This window comes from Sus scrofa, chromosome 6 (assembly GCF_054392235.1).
Source record: "Sus scrofa isolate SSC_HxYL_T2T_F1_AM1 chromosome 6, Sscrofa_HxYL_maternal_Yorkshire_Landrace_v2.0, whole genome shotgun sequence".
NCBI classification, from domain to species: Eukaryota; Metazoa; Chordata; class Mammalia; order Artiodactyla; family Suidae; genus Sus; species Sus scrofa.
This window is the reverse complement of record NC_139388.1, coordinates 20,049,150-20,062,049: the sequence shown is the minus strand read 5'-3', so window position 1 is coordinate 20,062,049 and position 12,900 is coordinate 20,049,150. Positions and strand designations below refer to the sequence as shown.

Below are 12,900 nucleotides of genomic sequence, written 5' to 3'. Positions count from 1 at the left end.
AAAAACAAAACAAAACAAAACAAAAACAGCAACCCACATTTGGCAAGAAACCTATGAAGAGATATTCCTCATCTTCAGCGACAGAGAAAATGCAAATTAAAGTTGCAGTGTGGTACCCTTTTGCACGTCTTTGATGGGCAGAAATTTAAAAGTCCCAACGTTCCAAGGGAGGATGTGTGTCCACCCGCTCTGGGCTGGCCCTGCGGGCTCTCATGAGGAGTCTGCCTTTTGCAGGGAGTGAGATGGAAACCAGTGGAGGGTTTTGAGCAGAAGATCCCTCTGGTTGCTGGGCTGAGAATAGATTACAGGAGGCAAGGCAGACATGGGAAGATGAGTCTGGAAACTAGGACGAGAGAGCAGATGGTAGCTGGGACCAGCGTGGTGGCAAGTGGGGGTGGTGACAAGTGTGGGGCATCTGCTTGATGCCCTCTATCACCCTGTGTTCTTGAGTCCCCACCCACCCACACACACCCACACTATGGACTGAGGGCCCCTGGTGGGCAAAGACTGTCTTATTCATCATTGCTAATCAGTGCTTGCCCAGCACAGTGGAAGCACCTAGGAATGAATACATGCTCAGCCTCAATCACATTGGTCCCTTGCCCCACAACCCTCCATGGCTCCCCATTATCTGGGAAATGATCAAACAAGGCTCTCATTCCCATCTCCAAGCCTTTTCTTACATTGTTTGCTCCTTCGGGAGACTCAGGGGTGCCAAGGGCCCTGCACACATGCCCTCTTTGGGCACTTTTTTCCCAGGGGAGCTTGTCTTTGAGGCTTTCATGTCGTTTTTTCCATCTGTACCAGGGACCTGGCACCATGTGGCCCATAGAGGCATGAGAAGCCTCACCTGATCGATACAAACGTTGAACCCCTGCCAGAAAAGGAAGTTTCCCAGGCCTGAGAGTGGCAGGTCCTAAGGGCAGGAACTGCCTACCTGCCCAGATAAAACCTCACCCATGGGCGTGTCTCACAGGCCCAGGCAAGAAGGAATGTGACTCAGGATGCGAGGTGGTGTCCAGGCCCCGGTCCTGCTCTGCCCTCAGAGTCTCAAACCCTGGGCATTTCTCATGGCCATTCTTGGGCACAGCATGTGGTCCTGTGATGCCACGGAGGACGCACCCTTGCCCCATCACCATCTTCGCCATACTCCTTCATTAGAAGTGATAGAACTAAGTGGAAGGTCATTTGCTGGAAGGTGGGGGACCAGGCTCAGAAAGAGGGCTGAAACAAGGAAATGCCACAGGGTTGGGAAGCAGGATCCACAGATCTGGTCTCGGGGACCAAAGGATCCCATCAACACACATGCCCGTGAAGCGTGTCCTTGGAACTCATTCTAGCCCATGTTTGCATTCCACAGGCGAATGTCTGATTGGCTGAGGCTCCCTGAAGAGCAAAGGTCTGGACCTCTAGCTTTTTTAGCTGGACACCTGGATTTCCCCTCCCTCCAAGTCTGTGTTTGATGGGGGCAGAGGGTATTCCCCGAAAGGAAGTTGATGGGGTGTTCCTTTGTGGCATAGCAGGCTAAGGATCTGGTGGTGTCGCTGCAGCAGCCACTGTGGCATGGGTTCAATCTCTGGCCCAGAAAATTTCACATGCCACAAATGAAGCCCCAAAATTAACAAACAAATAAATAAAATTTTAAAAGGAAGCTGGGGGATGGATGCTGGACAGCCAACTTGATTCATGTCCATCACAAGCCTGAATCCACTCCCAGAAGTCACTTCTCTGGATGAAGAATTTCCCTCTGTCTCTGGAGGACCACGTGACACTGGTAAAGCTTCCCAGCTGGGGTGTCCCAAGGTCACTGAATTGCTAGTGGAAGTCCTGGCTTAGCCTTGCTATGGGGGTGTGGGGGTGCAGGAGTGCTGGGGAGGTGTCTCGGGGACAGAGCAGAGGCTAGGCAGCCTGCGTGGCTGTACCCCCACCCCAGTGATGGCTGTACCAACCCCCACCCCCACCCCATGATGGCGAGGATGTATCAGGCAGGCCAGGGTGGCTGGTGCTCGGGCTCAGATCCCATCCCCCAGCTTTCGAAGCAACCTCTGGAATCCCAGGCTCTAGTCCACCTATTCCTGCATATCGCTGGAGCCTCGATGACAGCACCAGCTACCCCACCTTGCTTCTGTCCCCTCCCTTGAGTGCTCCAGAATAAGTCTGTTCAGTCAGAGGCAGAGGCTCAGAGGAGGGATTTCTGAGCCCTGAGAAGTCCCTACTGCTGGCCTGGAGCTGCAACCCAGCCAGCCTTTACATCAGACCCCAACCACCCCGCTTCTCACTAAGCAGAAGTGTCTGCAGGAGAGTCGGCAGAGGGAGCTGGGGCCGGTCGTTCGATGTGGGGGGAACCCGGGACCGGCTTTGCTGAATTCACAGCTTGGCCCCAGGGCGGGAAGTGAATGTGGGCCTTCAGCCAGCCAGGAGTGGCTGCATTGATCACTCTGAGTACCCAGCAGGGATTATGATGCCAGCGGGGCCAGGTGAGTGTCCTAAGGGGACACACAGGTGCGTGATTCAGTTTCTCTTCTACCCCCCACCCCACAGGGGCTCTGAGCAGACTTGCCTGACCCTCCCCCCAAACCCAAAGAGCTGAATTCATCCTTGGATTAGTTCCATTCTTCCAGGTTTCAAGGAAGAGACTCACGTGGCCTTTGTTGGTGGAGGCGCGCCCTGTCTGCGGGTTGCTGGCTATCTTCAGCCACGCTCTCACCCTTCCTTAAATAAGCCCAAGAGTGGGCGGGGGCAGCATCTAACCCCACACGGTATCTGGTTGGGTTCAGCCAATGGACACTGGCAGATGGGAGAGGGAGGGCAGGGGGTCACAGAATCTGTTTTCCAGGCTCCCTTCTCACAAGGTTGAATGTCAACCTATCTGAAGAGCACAGTTCTTTTTGGGGTGTCCCCTCTTACAGCTATAACTGGTCTCTCTGGGACAAAGTGACAGCCTTGTCCTTACCCTCCAGGCCTAACCTTTTTTTTTCCCTTTTTGGTTACCCCAAAGCATATGGCATTCCACTCTGCCGAGCCAGGGATTGAACTTGCATCCCAGTGCTTCAGAGATGCCCTCAATCCTGTTGTGACAAGTGGGAACTCCCAAGCCCTAAGCTTGGTAGTGGTGCTACTGCTACAGGCCTGGGAGTCTTCCCATTTCTTGTTTCTTTCTTAATCCTTCCAACTCCTTTGTTTAAAAAAAAAAAAATCACTTTATTAAACTCTCCCAGACAGCTGACTGGTTTCCCTGATGTGCTGAATTCCTGGGACTTCTTGGCACTGGAGGAAAGCCCAACTGTGGTATGCAGAGTCCTGCCTCCCACTAGGGCATCTGAAGGTGGCCACATCCTCCTCCTCTCCAGCCTCAACTAACTGGATTTCCTGGGACCTTCCGGTGGCGATGGGGGTAGGGGGGTGTTTGGGGACAGCGGAAGCAGGAGACGGCTGCGCCAACTGCAGCAGCTGAGCCAGACTGCTCCTGGGGCATGCCTGCTGCTTGCCCTCCCATAGCCCCCTGCCCATTTTCTGAGGTTAATTCTCCATTTCCGGTCAATTCCAGAGGACCCCAATACCCTTTCAAAGTATTGCTGTTTCATTTATCTTCGTTAGAGTCCATTTCTGTTGCTTTCACTCCAGGAGCCCTAAGTGATGCAGGGTTTGCTTTCGGAATTCAAAAGGAGGTGAAGTGTCATCGGGACTCTTCTCAGCCAATGTTCAGCCCCTCTGGGTCCCTACAAGACTGGGCAGCACAGCAGTTCTCTCAGAAACCCATTATGCAGCTTGGTCTAATGGTCCTCACGGCCAGCATATGGGCTGGACTCTTTACTGTCCCCGTGACGTTGGTCAGTTGTAGCATGAGTCCCATTACCCTTTGCTCCACCACCTGCACCTTGAATGCGCACTTCTCAGGAGAGAGGATATGATTGGCTCCATTTGGGGAAACGAAGCATCTGCATTGGGCCAGGCTGTCATGTCCTCTTCTTCCCTTCTTCCAGAAGAGTTAGCCTCCTGCTCTTCCAGCCTACTCACCAATGCTCCAGTCTGTTCTGGCCAAGAATTGACCATGTGAATGAATGAATGAATGAATGAATGAATAGAGAATAGGGTTTACTCCTGGCTTCCTGGTCAAATGGAATCACAAACTGAATCTCAAGGCCTCCCCACCTTTGTCCTAGCTTGTCTCACACTTGGCTTATCCCAGAGGCCCTGTGGAACGGGCTGTTCTCCCAAAGGCAGGAATGTTCCGACTCTGTCACTCTCTGCCCCAGCTCAGCAGCTGTATCTTAAGGTGATAAATAAATGCTCCCTGAATTCAACAGGCACTTGCATAAGACCTCCTCCAGCTGAAGGATTGGGTCTTATGGATTCGTTTTCTGCCCTCTTGGTGCCTCGCACAATGATTTGCAAATAGTTGGGGCCGAGTAAGTGCTCAATAAACCAAACAGAGAGCATTTATGGATCACTTTCTGATTGTCAGACACATGTCTGGCCCAGAGGGAAGGAGCACTTACTGAGCCCTTTTATGTGCCAAGAACAGTGTTGGACACGTTAAACCTCACAACGAGTGCAGCACAAATGCGCTTTTGTCCCCACTTTAGCGATAAGATGTATGAGGCACAGAGGGGCCCCAAAATTCCCTGAGTAGTGGAGCTGTGGTTCTAGCCAGGCAGTCTGGCTCCAGAGCTGATGTGTTTAATTGCTTTACTAGTTAAACAAGGTAATAACTTCTGTAATTAAACAAAACATTCTGATGCAGGCATTTAAAAAAAATTATAAATGAATCTCTCCCACAAAACGCCCATAATGGTCATGCCCGCCCCACCCCTTGGGGAGATGTCACTCCAAACACGGCTTGGAAAGTAAAAAGCTGCCAGTTGGGTGACTGTGTTTGTCAGGCCGGCTGAAAACATCATGTACCTTTCCCCAGAGAGGTTTGGCAACTGCGGTTCTCCAAAGGGGAATTGGGAAAGAACCACAGCCAGGCACATTTGCGACCTTGGCACCAGGACTTCCAGACCAAACAGAGCCGTGCCATGTCATACCCCTGCCGGAGCCCCCACAAGGCCGTGCCCGGCTCTCTCACCAGGAAGCAGTGGCTGGGACATTAGCCCACCCCGAAGGTGGTGTTTCCCTAGCCTGAGCCCGCAGGAGGCTGGAGCGCCCTCTCAGCCTGGCTTGGTCTCTGCAAAGACACTCAGACACGGCATCCCGCGTGGAGGGGCCTGCTCGCCTCTCCTTCCACAGACTGACAGCAACCAGGTTCCTCCAGGCTCCCTCAGGCCCCAGGATGGGCAGCTGTGTGTTGGGGGAATTGGCTTCCAACACCGACTGGGATGGACATAGCGCCTGGCAGAGGCTCAGTTCATTCCACAAAATGATCCTGTGTGACCGTGTCAGGGGATTGCAACCTTGGGTACCTGTCGAAAATGAGGGTTCCCCCTGCCTGTCTTAGACCTAAGAAGTCAGATTGGGGGCTGGGAAGAGGGTAATGGGATGGTAGCTTGGGACTCTTTATTTTATTTTATTTTATTTTATTTTATTTTATTTTTGCTTTTTAGGGCCACACCTGTGGCATATGGAAGTTCCCAGGCTAGGAGTCAAATTGGAGGTGCGGCTGCTGGCCTTTGCCACAGCTCAGGGCCATGCCAGATCTTAACCAACTGAGCAGGGGCAGGGATGGAACGCATGTCCTCACGAATACTAGTCAGGTCCCTTACCTCTGAGCCACAACAGGAACTCCTTTTTTCCATTATAGGTTCTTACAAAATATTGAATATAGTTCCCTGTGCTTTAAGTAGGTCCGTGTTGTTTATCTGTTCTCTATATAGTAATGTGTTATCTCTTAATCCCAAACTCCCAATTTATCTCCTCCACATCCCCTCCCTCCCAGGAGCTCTTTTGATTTAAGTGATTCTGCTGAGCAACCAGGAAGGAGTCCCTCAGAGGAACAGGCCACGTGGTCTCCCCTCTCCCCTCTCCAGAGGGAGCTCAGACTTCCCTCAGACACTGTCCCAGACACAGTGGCCTCCTTGCTCTTTCCTGAAGAGACCAAGTTCTCTCCCACGTCAGGGCCTGCGCTCAAACTGTCCCCTCTGACGGTCAAGCCCACGGGCAAACGTCTCTTCACTCAAGCTCACCGTCACAGCATTCCCAGTCACAGCCCTTTTGCTCTTTTTTCTTCTCTTCTCTTTTCCTTTTTGTTTTTTGTCTTTTTAGGGCCGCACATTCAGCATATGGAGGTTCCCAGGCTAGGGGTCTAATCAGAGCTGTAACCGTCAGCCTACACCACAGCCATAGCAATGCCAGATCCCAGCCGCATCTGCGACCTACACCACAGCTCACAGCAATGCCAGATCCTTAACCCACTGAGCAAGGCCAGGGATTGAACCTGCAACCTCATGGTTCCTCGTTGGATTCGTTTCCGCTGTGCTACATGGGAACTCCCCTTTTGTTTCCTTTATTTGGTAATTGTCTGTCTGTAGGACCATCTGTAATTGCAGGGCTTTGCAGACTCCACGTTACGTCGCCACTGAGCCCCCAGCAGGGTTATAGGGCCTACAGTGGGCACATCATACGTCCCTCTAACATGAACATAGGTGTTGATACAGATACCAGTTACCCAGTTACTCTGCAGGAGGAGGTAGAGGATACATGTTGCCATAGCTCAAAAAAGCAGAGGCAAGGGGTTCCCTGGTGGCTCAGCTGGTTAAGGATATGATGTTGTCACTGCTGTGGCATGGGTTCAAACCCCGGCCTGGGAACTTCTGCATGTGGCAAGCGTGGCCAAAAAAAAAAAAAAAAGCAGAGACTAGCCCAGGCCAGACTGCAAGTGGCTTTGACCCCGCCCCACCCCTCCTGCCTATTTTCCCAGCTTCCTCAGGGCACAGGTTCTCCTAAAGCTCAAGTCCCATGTTTCCAACACATCAGGAGGCATTTGAAGCAAGAGGAACCTAGGTGAGTTTATTGTCATTCAGTGATTTCATAGAAAAAGGAAAGAAGCATCGGGTCAAATTGAGTATTTTTAAAAATGCAGGTCTGTTCCCACTGTTCCATTTACATCTGGGGCAGGGTCTCCCCTACATCAGGCCCAGCAGCTGCACTGGTCATGTGGCCCTTTGCAGATGCAGCCCTGGGCACGCAGCACGGAGGACTGAAGGTGGCCGGGAGATGCCCACGGAATGAACATGAGAAACTGAGACGCTTCTCTGCCACCAACATTTATCGTGAAGACAGTGGAGACCTCTATGTGCCTGATGCCATTATGCCATGTATAGGAGGCTTTCCTTTGGATCTGAGAAACTGAAACTCAGCTAACCTGACTTGCTTAAGGCTCTCAGTGTGTTAGGAGCTAATCTTTGCTGCAGAAACCAGGGGTCTGTTCTTCCTGCCCAATACTCCACCCTAGTCCTAATGGACATGAAGTCTCCTGCTCAAGACAAATAAAGGAAAACAGAGCCAGAATGAAATTGACAACTTTTATTACAACTCACATATTTCACAGAAAAAGGGATGTAGCATGAAGTCAGTGCATGTGAAAAATAGCAAAATACAAGTTTGTCCAAGTTGCTCTATTTACATCTGGGGCAGGGTCTCCCCAGACTTCAGGCACAGCAGCTGCACTTGTCCGAGGCCCCTTTGCAGATGCAGCCCTGGGCACACCTGGCACAGCCCGCGGGGCAGCAGGAGCAGCAGCCTGGGGAAGAAAGGGCAGAGTGAGAGTCAGAGGACACTTTATGGGGAATTGCCCTTCCCATCTGTAGGCCTGGCACAAGCTGTCCCCAGGCTCAGGGCACCCTGACTTGAGGATGAGTGCTGTGTCCTGAGAAAAGTGCCCTCAGACTCCAGGTAAAGGCTGCCTGCTCCATCTGAGCCCAGGTCAGAGCAGTCTTGGAGAGACAGTGACAGGGCTTTCAGTCAATCAAGGGAACAACAAAGTCCTCCAGATGAGGGGGCAAAACCCTTACAGAGTTGCTTGGTGCGTGGGAGGGCTGCTGGGGGCTGCGTCTACAGCAAAAGACTCCATCCACAGTTCAGAGGAACTGCACCTTGTCACTAAGTTCAAGTATAAAGTGCTCAGGACACTGGAGGCTACAGAAAGCTGCATAGGGACACAGAGGACCTAGGTTCTGGGCTGGACTTCATCTATGACAATACTTGGTAACCAACCTGGACTCAGTTTACACTTTTAGAATGAGAGGTTGGGACACAATCATCCTTACGGCTCCTTCACATCTGACTCCAATTCAGGTGCTAAGGGATCGGACATAGGGTCACAGTCCTGCTCCTGCCTGCTGAGCTCAGGGCTCCCTCCTCTGACTCAGCCCAGACCCCAGACTCCAGGCCCCAGGCCCCCAGACCCCCAGGGAAGGCCCCACACTCACTCTTCTTGCAGGAGGTGCATCTGCAGGCTTTGCACGTGCAGGAGCCTGCGCAGCTGCAGGAGCCGCCTGCCAGCAAGGGAGAGACAGCAGTGAGCAGGAGCGGGACCCAGGAGCCACAGCAGATGTCAGCAATGCCTCCCTCCCCCTCCTGCTCTGTCAGGGCCCAGCCCTGGGAGCTCCTGCCCCACTCAGGCACATGCAGAAGCCCCAGCTTCTCTCTTCGGGTGTTGGATGGTAGGTCCCCTCCTGACTTCCTCCACAGGCAGGTCCCAGGCTCCAGACCTGACTGGGGCTGACTCCAGGCTGATTGGGGCTGAGGGCCAGCACCTTATGAGCCGAAACCCAAGGAGGCAATGTCCCTTCCTCCCACCAAGCCTTGGCAGCTCTGAGGCCTGGAAAGAGCATAGAGTCAAACCCAAATGTCCCTTGATTTGCTGGGTAACATCAAGAAGGGCGGCCTGTAGCCTCAGTACCCCCAAACTTAAAACAGAGGCAAAAGGAGACTGGAAATGCCCCCCAGGACCGTGGCTAGGAAAAAAGGCCTGGAATAATGACAGGAGTCCACCTGTGCTCCCACTCACAATTCCCCTTTCTCTCACCCCAAGGACCCCACGTCCTGTGCCTGGGATGGGGCATCCGGAGGCTCGAAGCCAGCCAACTCTTACCTGTGGGGCAGGAGCAGTTGGGGTCCATGAGTGGAGGCAGGTGAGACCAAGCAGAGAGCAACGCGGATTCACTGGTCCAGTAGGAGGCGCCTTGCAGTGTAGGCGCCCGCGTGCTCAGGTTTATACCCCAGGAGGCGGCCCGGGCGCAGAGGCTGCCCCGCCCACTTGCCCTCGCCCGGCACATCCCCGCCCGCAGCGCCGGGTCCTGGGCGGTGAGCAAACCTCAGGGCAGAGCGCACGGTTCCGGGAAGGCGGCCGGGCTCCGTGCGCACCGCGCCGGCCTCCCCCTCGGCGCCCCCAGCGGGGAGGGACTTCGCGCCGCGCGGCAAGCAGCGCCCCAGCCTCCCTGCCCGCCCCTCCCCAGCTCTCCGCGAGGTCGGCAAACGCCAGTGTTCCCCGATCTTCTGGGAACCCAGCCCCCGTGTCCTCGCCATCGTCCCCACCCCCAGCCCCCGCAACTCTGCCCTGAGGTTCGCCCTTTCCCGAAGCCCGTGCGCAACGGCAGCCTTGGCAGCCTCGCGCGCACGTCCCAAGCTTGGCTGGAGCTTGGAGTTGTGCGCAGAGATGGGTGGTGGATGTGACCTTCGCCACCTTCCCCGCCCCCCCTTCCCCAACCTGCGCTGTCCTGGTCCCCAGCGTGGTCTTGAGGCAGCGGTTCTCTAAGGTTTCACCTGGAACAGCAAGGCTGTGAACACACGCCCCTGCCTGTGGTCCCTCCTTCCCCTCTGGGCGGCTGAGCAGGTGAATGGGCACATTTCCCCAGGGTCTGCTTTGCCTACATTTGCCAGTGGTTTCCCTCAGCGTAGCTGGTCAGGTCCACTCCAGGATGGAGGTTCCCAAAGCATGGGATGTCCCCCCTCCCCGGGGGAGGGTGAAGGCATCAGGGTAGGTGACAGGCGGACCTGGCCTTAAATAACAAAGCCAGACCCGTGGATGTTTCCCTTTGGGGCTTCCTGACAATCCCATATCTTGGAGTCTGTGCCAAGGCTTCTTTAATCACTGCCGCTCTTTCAATTCTAACAGGACACTACAGGGAGGTACTAGTTGAGAGTCCTTTTCCCAGAGACAAAACTGCGTACAGTACAAGGAGGCTGCTGACTCAGTGTCACAGTGCTTGTGAAATAAGTTTTAACTGAAGAACAACACCCCCCTTGGTTAAAAGGGTAGCTGCAATCCTTTCCAGCTATGCTGGCCTCATGCCATCCTTCTTATAATAATGTAGCAACTATGTACCCAGTGTCTAAGCCAGCAGCCCTGCTAATCATGTACCCAGCATCGCTTATCAGTTCCGCTTCTGTAACCTTGCTGGCTGAGTTTCTTAGGGAGGAACACTGTCTGCTTGGGGAAGGGGGAAGGTCCCGGGGATGCTTACATGGGAAAATCAAGACCTTGTAATGTATAAAAGTTGCTGAGAACAAAGACCTGGTGCTCAGACTCTGGAGGTGACTCCTCTGAGCCGGCACCGGTGCTGAATAAACCTTGCTTTTCCACATCTCCAAGTGCCGTTTGTCTCCTTCCACTGCCACGGTCTTTGCGGTTTCCGCAACACTTGGAATAGGTGACCCAGTTCTGTGTTTTGGCATTGGCACTTCTCAACTGAAAGAGAATGTCACTAGTAAAGCCTGCCTTTGGTCCAGAGCTGTGTCTTCAGCACCTCTCTACTGCGTTTCCTCAATCCTGGCTATGACAAAAGTGGTAGAAAAGGAACATATATTTATGTGTTCTTGTGGCTGCCCTCTATGACTAGAAGTAAACTGATTCTCAGATTCAGTAGTGGTCAGGAGATTCATTTTATATAAATAAAATCATTTATATGTATATGATCGTGGTGCAGGTGGCAGCGGAAATTGCAGGCATCATCCCTCATCTGTTTGGAGGACACTGGGAGACCTGATCGTGGTTGTATATCCCTAGTGCCAGCTCCTCTTTCGTGGGAAACAGGATACCCCTCAGTGCAATGGCACATGCTCAAGGAGTTGATGAGGACGACACAAGACACACAGTCCTGCCTTATTGGTTTGGAGGTAGGAAAATATCTCCAACGATGCGAACGATAATAATAAAGCAACAGCTAATATATAGATTACTCACTGTATGCCAGGCTTCATTCTGAGTTTGGTACATCTATTCAATTCTTAAACCATATTAAATTCCTAATTCTAAATTTATTGCAGGTATTAAATTATTACATAGCCAGACACTATTGTTTTGCCATTTTACAACCCAGGGGACTAGGCCATAGAAAGGTGACATCACATGGCTATAAATGGCACAGGTGGGCGTGGCACTCCTGCAGGCTGACTGCAGCATCCTGCCCTCCCCCAGCACTGGGCACCATGACATCACATGAAGGATGAGGACACTGAACACCTGGCACAGAGGCAGCAGCGAAAAGAACACTGAGCAGGCAGATCTTCTGCGTAGCTCTGTGACCTCTCTGGGCCTCAGACTCCATCTATCTGTCCAGCCAGGAGCACAACTGGCTTGACTCAAAGGACCCTTCCAGCTCTGGATAAGGAGAGGCATGAGTCAGCATCCTGTGACATCATAGTGAGCCCCAGTGGCCGGGCGTAGGTTCAGACCTCTGACAATGAGCTGTGTGACCTTGGGCAGGTTGCTGAACCTCTCTGGAAGAATGCATAATCAGTGCCCTCTGTACATGTTCACTCTCTCACTGGTCGTGGGAGACCAGATGACATGAAGGGCGGGAAACGCTTCTGTGTTTGTCCAAATACTATGGCATCATGTGTCCCAAGGGCTTATGAGAGTCATCTGCACTTCCCTTGACATTGGATCAACAAGGTTCCAATGTCATCTCTGTCTCCACTCAGCCATGCTTAAAAATCATTGAGCCTTTCTCCAGGAGCTTGTTGGGAGCTCAAAGAATTCTCTGTGCAGGGGTGTCAGTGTGCAGGGAGTGACCATAATGGCCACTGATCAGGAAGCCCTGTTAGGAGCCAGGCCCCCCTCTCACTTCATCCCTCACGTTTACAGAAACGTGAGGACATGGAAAGGAGGACATGGAAAGTAGAGAGTGTCAGTGACTCATCCAGGTCAGGGACCCTGGGTGCCTGACACCCAAACCCATGCAGTTAGCACAGGCTGCCCCCTTAAAGCCCCTCTTCACACAGGGCACCTGGAGGCAGTCTTGGTCCTGACCTCGGAGCCACGTGACCCCTCTTTCTCTTTGATGGCACATCCACTAGCAGTTCCCTCCACAGCCAGCCAGGGGGACAAACACTTGGAATATGTTGCAATTCACTCAGCCCACCTATCTGCCTAATAAACACCAGCACACCCTCCAAACTGCAGAAAAACCATCACCCTGCAGAGGAAAACATGAGTCCTTCATCTGGACCGCTGTCTCAGGTACACCCCCTCTCACTGAGAAATGGCTGGGAGATTCCAATCTCTTGGCTGGTCTCAAGTACCCAAGGGCTGAATTTTGAAGGAAGGGCTGATTTCAGCCTGACCTAGGGAGGAACTTCCAAAGATTCATAGCCAAGTCACCAAGGGAGCTGTCAGAGGCACTGAGCAGCCAAGGGTATGTCCCTGTGCAGATGGAGGAACAGATATACTCCAGGCGTGTGTTGTCACAATGGGGCATTTGTCAAATATTTCTAGGGCTCCTGCATAATCAACAAATACATATGGATCATGTATTAATCTCTTTAATTTGTTCCTCATGTACTAATGTAATTATTTGTGTGGAATCTAAAAATGGACTTTGTATATTGCATCTGTAACACATTTCCTTAGCGATTCCTTTTCTTTTTTTAGGGCTACACCTGTGACATATGGAAGTTCCCAGGCTAGGTGTGGAACTGGAGGTACAGGCGCCGGCCTGCACCACAGCCACAGCAATG

General features: G+C 52.7%; 1 protein-coding gene across 1 annotated transcript; it reads right to left on the bottom strand.

Annotated features, from left to right (window-relative positions):
- Positions 1 to 7,449: 7,449 nt before the first annotated feature.
- MT1A (metallothionein 1A) lies at positions 7,450 to 9,112 on the bottom strand. Its single transcript, NM_001001266.2, is given in 3 exon segments — positions 7,450 to 7,681; positions 8,370 to 8,435; positions 9,035 to 9,112. Coding segments are annotated over 3 exon segments (186 nt in total). The 5' UTR covers positions 9,063 to 9,112; the 3' UTR covers positions 7,450 to 7,589.
- Positions 9,113 to 12,900: the final 3,788 nt, after the last annotated feature.